This window comes from Lagenorhynchus albirostris, chromosome 3 (genome assembly GCF_949774975.1).
Source record: "Lagenorhynchus albirostris chromosome 3, mLagAlb1.1, whole genome shotgun sequence".
NCBI lineage: Eukaryota > Metazoa > Chordata > Mammalia > Artiodactyla > Delphinidae > Lagenorhynchus > Lagenorhynchus albirostris.
The window spans coordinates 109,193,305-109,207,048 of record NC_083097.1 but is presented as its reverse complement, the minus strand read 5'-3'; the positions used below and the strand labels follow the sequence as shown (position 1 = coordinate 109,207,048).

Genomic DNA, 13,744 nt, shown 5'->3' with positions numbered 1-13,744 from the left:
GGCCACAGTGAGATATGAGTGTGAGGAGGACTCTCACAGTCCTGCCCCACTGTCCACCTAGGCAGGTTCCAGCCAAATGACATAGTCCTGCGACAGCTCACCTCATCTCCCACCAAGGACCCAGAGCAGTCAGCAAGCTGTTCCCAGCCAGGAACCTCTGCCCCACAGCCCCTGTGAGCTGAGGGAATGACAACCATGTACAAGTCCAGCCAGCAAGATTCCAGAACATTCCTCCATGGTAAGATTTCATCTAACAGCAACAATCCTGGTTTACGCAGCCATATTCAGCTCCCAAGCTGCAGAAGTGAGTTGGGGCTCTCAGTGGGGGGTGGGTCAGGGTTCTGAGTTCAAATCCTGCTTCCAACTCCACCTTGCTGAGTGACTCTTCCCTTGAATTATGTGAACCTCGCTTCCCTCTGCAGAGCAGACTGGCCCCTCTGAGGTGGGCACTGTGCTGCTAGCTACAGCCTCTGGCAGGCATTAGGCACCAACAGGGTCATGGCTGCATCCACAGGAGGTACAGGGGACAATGGCTTTTCAACCAAGGTCTTCTGGGCTTAGCTTCCTATGTGGCCCCTGCCCCAGCCCACCTCCAGCTCCAGAGGCCTCCCTCTGGAACAGAAACTGCTTCTGGAAAAGTCACAGGCTCTTGAGGGGCTGACAAGTGTTTGATTTTCACAATGGACTTTGGAGAGCACAGCACGAGTTGGTGTTTACTTCCCCATGCCATGAGTTTTGTGGTCGAAGGGATATGGGTCCACACACTTACGTTTCTGAGTGTCTGTGTGCCAGGGTGGTTGATGTCTGTACTTAGAGATGTGTCAGGAGGGGAGGATGTTTTACATGAGGTACATCTGTGTGAGCCCCCATGCCTCTGCAGGTGCCCTTCTGATATAGGAGAAGCTCCCCACACTGGGAGCTTCTGGGCCCCAGAGGGTGATTTAACCTAGATTGATGGGGTCAGACATAAGTGAGGACATGCTGCTGAGCTCGAGTGGACAGCCCTGGGAAGCAGGTAGAACTCATGGTTTGAGTACTGTGGCCCGAGCCTGCAGCCCTGGCAAGTTTCACTGCATAGCAGGAGGGTTGTTGCCCTTGTACAGGGAAGCCAGGCCTCAGTCCTCCAGACCCCACTGGAGTCCCTGCCAGGATCTGGGGCACACTGTGAGGCCAGCCCTACCCTTCTGAGCCTGATGGGACATTCCTAGGTGGCCAGGCTGGGGGTGAGAGTGTGGCATGTCAAGGCCCTGGCCCTTCCTCTACCTTTTCCATGGAACCTCTGCTCAGCCCCTACCAGGAAGCACTCAGCGGGGAACAGAGGGTCAAGGACACTGGGTGAAGATGCCACACAGAGTGGAGGTCTGTGTCAGACAGTGCCCTGGAGGCTGTGTGGTGGAGGATGGGGGCCACAGGCTCTATGGAGACTGGCCCAGACACTGGCCGTCACTCCCCTCTCATCCTTTCTTTACAAAAGGGAGACAGAGGTGGGAAGAGGGAGGCACCCAGTCAGCCAAAACAGAAAATATCCCCTTATGCAGCCCAGAACTCCCTTGTTAGGGAGTTGTTACCTGCAAAGTGGGCCTTCACCTCCTTGCGGAGATAAACTAACTGGGACCCAGAGGTGGAAGTAACAATCCACAGTCACGCAGTGAGAAGTGGCAAAGCTTGAAGGCAGGCTCCAGCCCTGCGTCCAACACAAAGGCAGCTGCTGTACCCCTGGCACTGCACAGGGCACTTGGCACACTCTCGCTAAGACGTGGCCTGAGGGAGTAGGATGAGTGTGTGTTTAGGGAGAGGGAGTTATGAGTTGATGGCCCCAGGGCTGAGAGGAGAGATCCCCAAGGACCCCTCCAGTCATCCCAGAGACTTTGTGGGCCACCTACCTCCCCTTCCCCACAGTTCACTGACCCCTTTATCACTACTCCTGCTGGGCCCTCAGTCTGAGTCCTGGGAGGGGGACTGTCACCCTTGTGAGGGGCTGGGGGGCCTTTGGGGGAGGTGCTGGAAGGAGGTGGGGGGCTCTCTCCAGAGGTAGAGGTACATGACAGGGAGCTCGGGGCTCAAGGCCACGGCCCTCTGGGACCTGAAGAACAGAACTGGAAACAGGAGACACACCTGCCCAAACAGGGCTGCAGGGAGAGTCTGAGGGAGCCCTGACACTTCAGAAAAGTCCTGAAGGAAGGTCGTTCCAGAACCAACCATCTTGCCCAGAATAGAAAGCTTGCATCTGCAACCTTAACTGGCCCATCAGCTCCGGAGGAACTGGTGAGGGAGCTGGGCCAGGGTCCCCAGGCTCCCACCCAGCACCTTTGCCTGGACAAACATAGAGGGCAGTGAGGGGCATCCTCAGGACTTTGGAAGTAGTAAAGGCTTCTGGTAATGATTTCTCTCCCTTTTAATTTTTAATGAAGCCTCCAGTGGTTTTTTTTTTTAATCCCAAGGAGGCAGATGAAGGCAGCAGCCCCTTCTAGCTATCTGATGACACTCCTAGCTGGGGATGAGCTTAAGGGATAGAGATTCACAGGTGGGGAATGCATTTCCAACCCTGGAGGAAGTCCTCTGGGCGGGTGGGAGGCATAGGTTGGGGGAGGGCAGGCCTGGTGCACACCCACCCTTGGAGTGTCATTTCCTGAGTGTACAGTTGTTGGATCCTGGGAAACAGCAAGGAAGCAACAAGAACCAAGGAGTGAAGTGAAGACATCTCATTATCCTTGGCTCCGCCTTAAAGTTGGCACCCCTGGGCACTACCCAAGGCCTGGCTCGCTCTGTGCAGTGCTCTGGTGCTGGGAACTTCCTCTTCACCAATGACTTCCAGATGTCTTGTGCCATGACTTCTCTCCTACCTTTGGGCCCACGTGGCCACAACTGAGTCTTCTGAAGTTCCCCTGGCCTCTCAAACTTGCCACATCCAGTCCAGTCTGGACTGGCTCCCCAAACCTCTCTGATACCTTGGGTCTCCCCCATCACAGCAAGTGGCCTTGCTGTCCACCCAGCTGCCTGAACCAGAACCCCAATGTCAGAGGTTCCTCACTCACCTCCCACCCCCAACCCACACACCCAGTGAGTCCCCTCAAGGCCTTCTCTTAACTTGCTTCACTCTCATTTCATGACCGCCCCCTCCTGGCTCATTCTCTGTGCACATCTTGGTTGGTACCCTTAACACTGTGCCCATGAGTCTGGGCCTTGTCCTCCCTACCACCTACCCAACATGAGCACCAGAAGTGAGCTCTGAGTGCAGGGGCCTGTGAGGTCGGCCACACCTCCAGCTCCCTGGAAGCTGGGCTATATGGATGTAGAGTCCACCCACACATGGTTGGGGGTTAACCACCCTCAGGTCCTCCCAGACCAATCAGGATTCGCCAGTGCCAGCGGTCTGGGGATACCCAGAGAGCAGGACAAGAATTGCTCTTCTGGACATCCTGGCCTTTTTGAGGTGCATCTCTGGAGACTTAGATGAGATGCAGGAAGGCTCCAACTGGAGCTGCAACCACAAAGGTCAAAGATGTAGTTTTGTGTGTATGGTATGGCCTGAGGTGACCAGAAACCCCTCTCAGGAAGGACGAGCCATTCACTGGGTTCTCCTGAGAGTGATGCAGGATCTCATGAGCCCTGAATCTGGGTGGTGGTTGGGCTCTCCACCTCACCACATCTGTCCAGAAAGATGCTATCTAGGTCTGCAGCTGGGCAAAGGGTAGCTATCCCTGAAAATTCCAGTAAGGCTGAGTCTCTGCCCAGTTTGGGCTTTAGAAACCTCCCAAAGTGGTGGGGAGAGGAGAAGAAAGGTTGAAGCACTACCTCCTCCCTGGGAGGATTCCCCCACAAAGTTTCCTGGGACAAGCAACAATTTCCTCTGTGAGGCAGAAATAATTAAACCCATTGTACAGATGAGGGAGTTGAGGATCAGGGAGAAGGAACTTTCTTGGGCTACCCAGGGATCAGCGGTAGAGAGTCCAAGCCTGAGACATAGAGATACCTGGATGGCAGGCTCTGCTGGGGAAATTGTGCCTTTGGCTCCCAGGACTTCCTGGGGACACTAACAGGACACTCTAGCTTCCCTGCCCACACCTGGAGGAGTCTCCCTTTACAGCTGCCCTGAGGGGGACATCCCTCTGCTGGTCTACCCAGGTGACCAGCATTTCCTGGCTTTCTGATCCCTGAGTTAGAAGACATCAGGGGAGCAGGAACAGATACGGGTTCAAATCCCATCTCTGTCATCAATGATAGTGTGGACTGGGTGGGCCACTGGTCTCCTTGTCCTCAGGTCCCCAGGGAAGACAAGGGGTGGCAGGCCCAGGGAGGGTGAGATCAGCTGAGATGCCTGTGCAGAGGTCCCATGGGACGTGAGAAACTCAGGCCCATTTCCTTCCCCTTCATAACTTCCCCTGTGAAAAAGATTCCGGGGACGCCACAAGCCCCTAATTTTCCCCAGAGTCAGTGGGAGGGACACCCATAGGAAACCCCTTCCAGAGGGTTTTCTCCTGACCCTGTGGGAAACGTGCCAAAAAGGAGTCACACTGCCCATCTAGGTCCTCACCCCCCACCCTTGCCTTAGCGCACCCACTCGATGTTATCGCTGTCACTTTCCATGCCATGCAATCTAGGAATGCCTGCCCATGTCATGACCTCAGCCCTGACGTCATCTTTCCAGAAGAAAGATGTGTGGCTCCCCACAAACCTCACTGCCAAACCCATGGACTCCTGTCCTTCACATGCCAACTTCAATGCCCATAGGCCACCCTGCTGGTGTGGACCTCTCCTTGTGGCTCCTGCTCCTCCTTTCCTACTCTCCAAGGACCACTGGCCACTGGCCAGTCTCTCGCCCAGCTATCATGCCTCTGGCCCCTGAACACTGCTGTCCTGGCCTTCAGCTCTTCTTCCCGAATAACACTCCGTGGCCTTAGCCATCACGTGAATGGGGACTGCTCCCGGTCTGTGTCCTACACACGTAGCCTCTGAACTGTCGAACCCTCCTGTGGGCCCTTAGACCCTGCAGACCTGCTTTTTCATCCCCTGGGTCCTCACCTTTGACACATGGAGAGTAGTTCTAACTCTTCTCGCTTACACTCCACAGCACACTTTGTAACCTGCCTCCTCTTCACCATACCTGTTCCTAAAACTCTCTGCCTGTCTGTGCCCCAAACACTCTCCCCCTGTGCTATCCTCCTCCTCCTCCCTCTGACAGCCTGACTTGCCCACCTGACTCTACTTGCCCCTTCAGCAAGCACTGGGAGGCAGCATCTCCCAGGAAAAGTCTCTGGCCCCTGGGACCACCAAGCTGGGACAAGTGGTTCCTTGAGATTCCTCAGCTCTGAATTCCCCCCATCCCAGCCTGGACCATACAATGGGAGGGTCCACTGCTCCCCTACAAGACTGAAAGTCTTCAGGGCCAGATGGAAGGCCACTGGGAGGGTCCCGTCCTCCTCCTCCCCAGCACAGGCCTTGGTGCAGATAGGAAAAGTTTGTTGACTAATTGTCTGAGCTGTGACAACTCATTTCCAGGAGGAAAGTCACCTTCCATCTCAGAGAGGCCTCCCTGGCCCTGCCTCCCTGGCCACAGGCTTAGCTGGTAGAGGCTTCTGGTAAGGGTGGATTTAGGTTTACTGTGCAGACGTTTCCCCAGTACCCCAACACTGCCCCACACCCAGCCCCAGGAGGCAAACCCTGCCAGGCAGCCTGGGTATTCAAGGTCAGCAGACTGGAAATGACTCAGTCAAATGGATTTTCCTGGAAAGAGCCAATTGACCACACGGCTACAGAGCACTTTCCTCCCGAGTCCTGCCCCCTGTCCTGGGTAGGAGGAGGTGGCCCTGCCAAGGGCCCAGGGCCTTGCCTTGTAGGAAAAAACAGCCATTGAGTCCGGCCCTCAGCCTGGGGAGAACAGAGTCACATTTATTGGATGCTCACTGATGTGGGGTGGGCTTGGCCAAAGTGTTTCCCCCACCCCCATTCAAGGCTCAGAGCCCCTCTGAGGGATCCATTGTTTTATTACCATGCTCAAGGGAGCCCTGGTCCTTTTCCCCATAGGGGTCAAGACAGATAACAGCAGAAGGAGAAGGAGCACCCTACCAGCATCACCCCCGGATGTGGACCCTCACTGCCAGCACTCTGCCACCAGTGCCCCAGTACCAGGTGCTTCCCACCTGGGCACAGGTACGGGCACAGCCACACTTCTTTCCTGGCACAGCTCTCCTCAGAGGTACACATCTTCACTGTCACAGTCTGCTGTCCCTGGCTGCACCACTTCATTTCTGGCATGGCCCATGTGGTGCCCTCCAGGGCAGGGTGAGTGGAGACACTCGCCCATTGTCTGCTGAAGGAAGTCCCAGGGGCAGCATGGTCAAGAGCGCCTGTCTGAGGAGGAGGCGAGAAGTCCTCAGGCTAGGATTCTGTGGACCCTGGGGAGTAGGGAGGGCTCCTGGAGGGCCACAGCATGAGCCAAGGCTGGAGGTGGAAGTTGAGTCTGGGATCTCTGAGGAGCTGGGTAGGAGAGAGGAAGCCTTGACTACCAGTCAAGGTAGGGGGTGGCTGTGAGCCAGTGGTCTCTCTCCCAGAAACTCCATGAGGCATGGGGATGGGAACGAGCCTGGATCTAAGCCCAGTGTGTGTGCATATGTGGGGGGTGCTGGATAGGAGAAGGGACTAATGTGCATGTAGAGGATTTTGGCGATAAACGTGTGGTGGTTCAATGAATGGCGGATAGAGCTGAGGCACCACGGCTGTGCTGTGCGCCCCTGGAGCTGAAACCAGGAGGTCTTGGAGCCAGTAGGTACTTCTGGAGGCCTGGGTCCAGTCAAGGAGGAGACCCCAGGTGGGCCCTAAGCCAGACTTAAAGGGCTCCTCTGCTTCAGTGGGCATTGGCCAAAACACTGTGGCTTGAGGATTCAGAGGCTCTGGAGTCATATTCTCTGTGCCTCGTTTTTTTTTTGTATGTAAAATGAAGGCAGTCATAGACTTCATCTGGTCATTGAGGGGATTCTGAGTCCCTTTGCCTGATCCATCTTCCCCCTCCATGAGCCTGACCTGAGGTTTTCAAGGAGAAAATTGAGACCCCAGCCCATGGTGAGAACTCACTCAATCCTTCACTCTGGCCCACACAACCTCTGCCTCTCCCTCCCTCCTTCCCACCATGGCCCCAGGGATCCGGCTCTGCTTGGCTGGCCCCTCCTTCCTCCAGCTTCTCTCCCTCTGCCCTGGCTCTTTCCTGTTGGCATTAAAAACAGTGATGTGGCCCCATCCTATCCCTCTCCCTCCATACACCCCCGACTCCTCAGGCATGGTTATCTAGTCTTGCTGTCTCCACAGTGTCCAGGCCCGGCTGGGCTAGGCTAGGCAAAGAGAGGGAGGAATGACGAGGGACCAGGCTGAGACCCAGAGGTGCCTGGGGCTCCCTGACCAAGGGAGCTCTGGGGGACTTGTCTCTACCTGGCCACCCGGCACCCACACTGTGGCCCTATAAACTGCCTAAACTCTCCTGTGACCCCCAACTCACCCTATGCTCTTAGACCTCCACACCCTTACTCCCTGGTGCCATCTGCCTGACGTCCTTCTCTGCACCTCTGGCTGCCTGATGAACTCCTACTCCTTTATCAAGCTCCCTGTGCATTACCTCCTGAGAGAAGCACCTCTGACGAGATCCACACCCATCCATCCATGGCTCTGTATGTAGTAACCCCTACCACACCATCCTGGGCCAACTGGACATGGCCAAGAGGCCCCCGGAGGCCTGACTCAGTGTCTCCCCAATCCCCTGCCCCAGCCTGGGTAAGCTGTGGAGGGTCCTCAGGGTGTTCGCTGAACTGAGTCAAATGCAGATTCAAGGCCAGGGTGGGAGGAGCAGAACCCCTTCCTGGAGCAAGAGGATTTGCACCATGGAGGGAGGTGGGCAATGCCTCTCTGAGTTCTCTCCTCAGGCGTTTGCCTTCCTGGCAATTTCTCTTTGCTTTATTTTTCTGTATTTCAAAGTTTATCAGTAAAGCTCATCTATGCTCTCTCATATTGCCCTCGCAGTAAAAAAACGATAATTTAAAAAAATTGAAGTATAGTTGATTTCCAGTGTTTCAGGTGACAGCAGTTATTCAGTTTTAGTTTTATATACATATATTTTTTTCTTCTTCAGATTCTTTTCCATAATATTTTTTAAATTAAAAAATAAAATTCCTGGTTGAGGTTATCTACTTTCCTGCTGAAGAAGCACCTTGGATTTGGGAAGGTGGGAACTTTGGCCTTCACTTGGACATTGTGGGACTGATGATGGGGCTTTGGTGCCCCCTTGTGGCAACTGGACCTATAGACCTGGCACTAAGGACAGTCTGGGCAGGCTCTGAAAAAAGACCTTCAGGAGAGACTCAGGCACCCCAGGGCCTCCTGTTGGGTCATGGAGTCGTCAGCCCTCTCCCTGAAGGCAGATGGACATGATGTGAAAATACCCTAACTTGACTGGGAACTGACCACCTGTTGGTTCTGGGCCCCAGGACCAGGGCTGTGCTTGGGCCTGGTTGTGTTAGACCCAGGCAGGGTCTGAGGTTTGGGGTCAAGGATGAGCCTGAGTGTGCTGGGCTCATGTTTGTCCCACTTCAGCCTGAAGCAGGCTGGACTGCTGTACAAGAAGGGCAATGAAAAGCCCACAGGAAACCTGAAAAGGCCCACCCCCTTCTCAAGCATGTCACCTCCACCCAGGTCCTGCCTATACTCCATGTCCTCTGATCTTTCTGCACCAAGTCTGTGTTGTCTGACCTGACCACTGACCCCCACCTCCTGCAGTCATTTGCCACTAACACAGGTTGTGGTTTTGGGTTTTGGGGGTTTTTTTTAAATTTTTTTATTAACACAAATGGTAGATAGTTTCACACTGTTTTATATCTTTCTTTTTTCCCATTCTTAACCATGAAGTAGTTAATTTTATAACAAAATATACAGATATAAAGTGAGGGAGGTAGATAGCTAGACAAATACATAAATGTGCCTATAGTCAGAAACCAGATAGCATCCACTTCATAACTATGTTATTTAACAAATTATCTATTAAAGGACATATAGATTATTATTATGAAACATAGATCAATAGAGTAATAATTATTTGTGCTCATATATACACACGTATGTATATAACAAATAATCACAAGGTATGCCTATCACATTTAAGTAGATAATAGCAGCTTACCTTTCAAAGAGTTTGAAAATTTTACACTTTCATCAATAATAAATGAGAATGTCTCTTTTCTACAGTATATTCATCTTTAAACACAAAGTAATTCTAAGTAATATTTTTAAAATAAAATGTGAACAATTAAAATACAACATTTAAAAAACTCTGGTATGTAGACAATAAGAAAAAAATGTGTACACTATGACAATTTCATGAGGTTTTTATTTTCAGGAAAAAAAATATACACACCAATGTAGGTTTTGAATTTTTATAAAGCCTGAGGAGGGAAGGGAGAGAAACTGAGGGAGAATTGTGGACTTTTCCTTCTGTTCCATGAGTGCTCTCAGCACATTTCAGTCTCCAGGCACTGGCTGTTGTTCCCTCTTTCCAGAGTTCCTTCCTCCCTGATTGCTGCATGGCTGGCCCTTTCTTGTCATTCAGGTTTCAACCTATATGTCCCCTCCTCAGAAAGACCTTCCCAGGCCATTCAATCTAAAGCAAGCTCCCTGGATACCTTCCATCTGTCTAGTCACTGCCATATTCCCAGTGTCCAGTAGAGGGCCTGACACATAGGTGTTCAGCACCCAAAGCTCTTATGGGACTTGTGAGGAGTCAGAGAGGATGACATTACTCCTTAGCATGGTGACAGGAAAGTTTGCTCTGCCTCTTCTCCCCTGAACCCCCAGACTGGAGGAAGTGCACCTGGGCAGAGTGCAGGGGAACCAGAGAGGGAGGCACTCAGAGCTAAAGGGTCAGTGGGACCCCAACGGTCAGGTGGCAGACTGAAGCCACATTCAGTGATGCCCCAGTCTCCATCATTCAGGTCAGTCTGTGCCACCTCGGGGCCACACTGGCTGTCCTTCCAGTGGGTCCCTGCCTACGCACCTGTTTCAGAGAAGAGCTCTGTCCTGGAGTAGTGTGGATAACCCAGAGGTATGCAACATTTGAGCTGGTCTTTTTTTCCTCCATGTATTCATTTTTTCTTTCTCAATAGGATTCCAACTCCCCCTAAGCACAGACACTTTATAGTAAATTAAAAAAAAAAGAAGAATTACTGCACACATTTTCGCATCCTTTATAAGATACAGGAGACTGTTTTTGTCTGACTTGTCTTTATTATGTTATTTCTTGTCTACTTTAATAAGAAAGATTTCAGTCTGATCTAATTCAAAAACTACATTGCACCTTCTATTTCTCTACCTTCATTCATCCCTTTAATGACTATGCATTAGAAAACGTGCTGGAAAAGGGCTCTTTAAGTAATCAGAGTGTTACTTGTTACTTCAAGTAGTTAACAGCTTCTTTAAATGAACCTGGGCATGTTGAGTCAGGATCAGGGCATGTGAGGCTGAGGTTACAGTGTGGGTAAAGGTTTAGAGGTAGGAAGCAAGGTGTGTGGTTCCTCTAGGAAGCCACAGCGCTTCTGTTACCTGGAGCATCAAGGAGGTAGGTAGCTGTGGGAGAAAGGAAATAGAAGCACTGGATGGAACCAGGACTTTTATGCTACCCTAATGATCTGGACAAGGTCCAGAAGACCCTGAGGACTGGAAAATGAAGTATAAACCAACATGGTCATATTTGCATTTTCTAAAACTCAATCTGGCTCCCCAGTGGACCACAGATTGCCAGGATGTGGGTTCCAGGCCCATCTGGTGGTAGGGAGGTGTGTTAAATCATCAGGCAAGAGAGTTACTAAGACCTGAGTAAAAATGAGACACTAGCAACAAAGCATTTGTTCAGAAAGTGTGGTTTATTTTCACAGATGTATAGAAACCAGTTTAAAACCTGAGGTACAAATGAACATGCCCCGAAGTCCCCATCTTGAATCTTTTTCAGAAAGAGCAAGACATGGCTCCTCTGCTAAAATAAATACCCTTCACATTGCACAAGGTAATAAATAAATACATAAATAAATAGTCTCAATAAAATAAAAATGAGAATAATCACAGAAGGACAAATGGGGGCTGCACATTTCAGGAATTAGGTAATTAACAATTAGTCTGACTCCACAGGAGAAAATGAAATTCTTCCAGTCCCGGACTATGCGAGAGACATCCAAGAAACTTAGGACATCTGCTGTTACTGACGTTCCGAGGCTCCAGAGAGGGAGCTGAGCTTCCGACTTCAGGTGTTAGGGCTCTATGTGTTCTTACAATTCAGAGAGTCTCTAATGGCAGACAGATATTCCTTCAGTTTCACCCGGAAATCACCCAAGTTATCCTTCTCAATAAGGATTGGCTCTTCCTGTGAAGAAACCAAGAAGGTGGCATTAGATGGAGCCAGGTTGGAAGGTGGATGACAGGCTGGGGTCAGGTCATAGCTGAGGGCATCACCTGCAGGGACATCTAGGGGGCAACTTACCGTGGACGTGGTTGTGGGCAGGATTGGCTGGATTTCCTGTGGGAAGAGACCGAAGCAGACAGTCAGAGACTTGGCTGGAAAAGAAGCAGGACCTGCTACCCTCCTCCCCAGAGGCAGGGCAGGGCCAAGGCAGGAATGACAAAACCCTTGACAGCTTCACATACCTTAAGATTTTTCTTGATTTTCGAATCCTCTCCAAGGGAATTTGTGGCAAATGTCAGGAATTCTTCCAGGTTTGGCATCCAGAGCCTTGTTTTCTAAGGGGACAAAGCATTCATGTAAGTGGGGAAAGGTTGGAGAGTGTCCTTCCCATGGCTGGGCTGAAGTCATCCCCACAGTTTTCCAAGCGTGCTTTCAGGGACATCCCTGGACAATCCCCTCCTTGTCCCCTTCTTGCCCCAGGTGGGTCCCTGAACTGCTCTGAAGGGCACAGGCCTAGAGGTGAGTGCACACCCCAGGCAAGCCTTATGTCACCCACATCCCGAGCCTCCTGTGAGCTGCATGAAGGGCCTGGGTGGATCTTTCTGCACTTGGGGAGAAAAAATTTCCCAAAACAGGCTCTAAAAAGGCAAAGGGTTGGCCAAGGGAAATATTTGCAGCAAGAGGCCTTGACTGAATTAAGGGCTCCTAGAAATCAGGAAGACAGTCACAGGGGCCCCAGCATGGAAACGGGTGCAGTGTGTGAACTGTGAGTGCCTAAGAGAGGGGGAATACAAATGGCCAGTAAACTCAGGAGAGATTCCACCTCTTGTTTTACCCAAATAATGCCATGCAAGCAAAAGTGAGATAACCACTTTAGGAAAAATAGCTATAAATTATGATAACTAGGGCTGATCAGAGTTGAAAATATGACAATTATTCAAGGAAAAGGAGGGAAGCAAACGTGATCCTGAGGGAAATTTTAGTCTGCCAGCCCAGAGGATGCTCCACTGAAAACTGAGCTTAAAACCTGTGATATTGTTCACCTAGAACTGCCTTTTCATTTTGTAATTTAAAAAGAAATCATTTTCATTATTATAGCCATGACGGGGGAAATGTGTTGAGCAGCTGCTAAGCACCAGAGGCTGGTCTGGGAACTTGACACACAGTGTGCATTTAATCCTCACAACAACCCCACTGAGACAGGTGCTGTTAACCCTATTTACAGATGAAAACACCGAAGCTAGTCAAGGTGAAGTGACACGCCTGAGGTCACCCAGGCAGGAGGTGAATGGGGACCCACCCAAGTGCACCCATTTGTGGGGCTGAACTCTTACCATCAGCCTCCTCTTTTCGTTTGAGTTCAAGAAGTCCTGTAGGAGCAGAGGGAGAGAGCCCATGAGTCCTGTTGGCCTGAGGCACCTGCCAGCCCTTCCCTGCCCCTTGCCAACCTTATCCCAGCTACTCACTTCTGAAGCCACAGGTAGATTGTCTAGCTCATTTATAATTTCCCGGATCAGGTTGAGTACATAGCATTGTTGGGTTCCTGGTGTCTTGACCGGTGCCCCTTGTGCCTGAGGGGTGTGGAGTGTGAGCAGGAACAGGAGCCAATGCAGGATGGGGAGGCTGCGCATGTTTGGGCTGGCAGGATGAATTCTGTCTTGTCCGGGTCCTTCGTGGCATTATGAAGTGTCTGAGACAGCCGCCGTCTTTTATGCAGCAGGCCCGTGCCGCGGGCAAGCGGGGGTGTGGCGGGCGGGCTTCAGAAGAATCTTTATCTGACATGGAACCTCCATAGCAAACCACAGACTTATTCATCACTTTTTAGTACTCAAAATCAGTGAAACTTGGAAAAAAAAAATTACAGGGTATCTCCTCATCTTGCAAAGGAGGCTAAGAGACAGGCAGGTCACTGGGCAGAGTGGGGACAGGTAAAAGGACCTGTCTGACAGGGGAGCGGCCCCCTGACTCTGAGCTCCCTTGAGCCTCCTGCCCAGTGGGACCTGGTCCTGCCATCCCCTGGACAGCCCTGACCCTCTGCTGCCCGCCCCACCTGGCACTGCCTGGTTCTGCATGGGTGGCCAGGTGAAGGCCCAGTGGAACAGGCAAGAGTTTGTCTGGCAGCCGGTCACATGGCTAACCATCCACCTGTGGGCTCGTCCACTGAGAGCACATCTCTTGATACCCACTCCTAGCACTGAATTACTGGTGTTAAAGCCCCCAGTGGTTTGCCTCCCGGGCTTTGGGCAGCTTCTCCTCTACACTCTCTGTTCCTGGTGGGTGGCAGATGGAGCTCAGGCACCAGACGCCCATTCTCTT

At 51.6% G+C, this 13,744-nt stretch overlaps 1 protein-coding gene across 1 annotated transcript; it reads right to left on the bottom strand.

Annotated features, from left to right (window-relative positions):
* Positions 1–11,284: 11,284 nt before the first annotated feature.
* On the bottom strand, positions 11,285–13,059 carry LOC132517895 (interleukin-3-like). Its single transcript, XM_060145935.1, has 5 exons — positions 12,895–13,059; positions 12,763–12,798; positions 11,671–11,763; positions 11,507–11,542; positions 11,285–11,389 (listed from the first exon to the last, which is right to left on the bottom strand). The coding sequence occupies exons 1-5, from the start codon at positions 13,057–13,059 to the stop codon at positions 11,285–11,287; spliced, it is 435 nt and encodes a 144-aa protein (XP_060001918.1).
* Between the last annotated feature and the right edge of the window lie 685 nt (positions 13,060–13,744).

What these genes read in the sequence shown, in the direction of transcription:
- LOC132517895 (XM_060145935.1), bottom strand. Translation starts at nt 13,059, where the DNA reads ATGCGCAGCCTCCCCATCCTGCATTGGCTCCTGTTCCTGCTCACACTC. An exon ending in ACGAAAAGAGGAGGCTGATG is followed by an intron (nt 11,764 to 12,762) that starts GTAAGAGTTCAG and finishes TTGTCCCCTTAG; the next exon opens with AAAACAAGGCTCTGGATGCC. An exon ending in AAATCAAGAAAAATCTTAAG is followed by an intron (nt 11,543 to 11,670) that starts GTATGTGAAGCT and finishes CTCTTCCCACAG; the next exon opens with GAAATCCAGCCAATCCTGCC.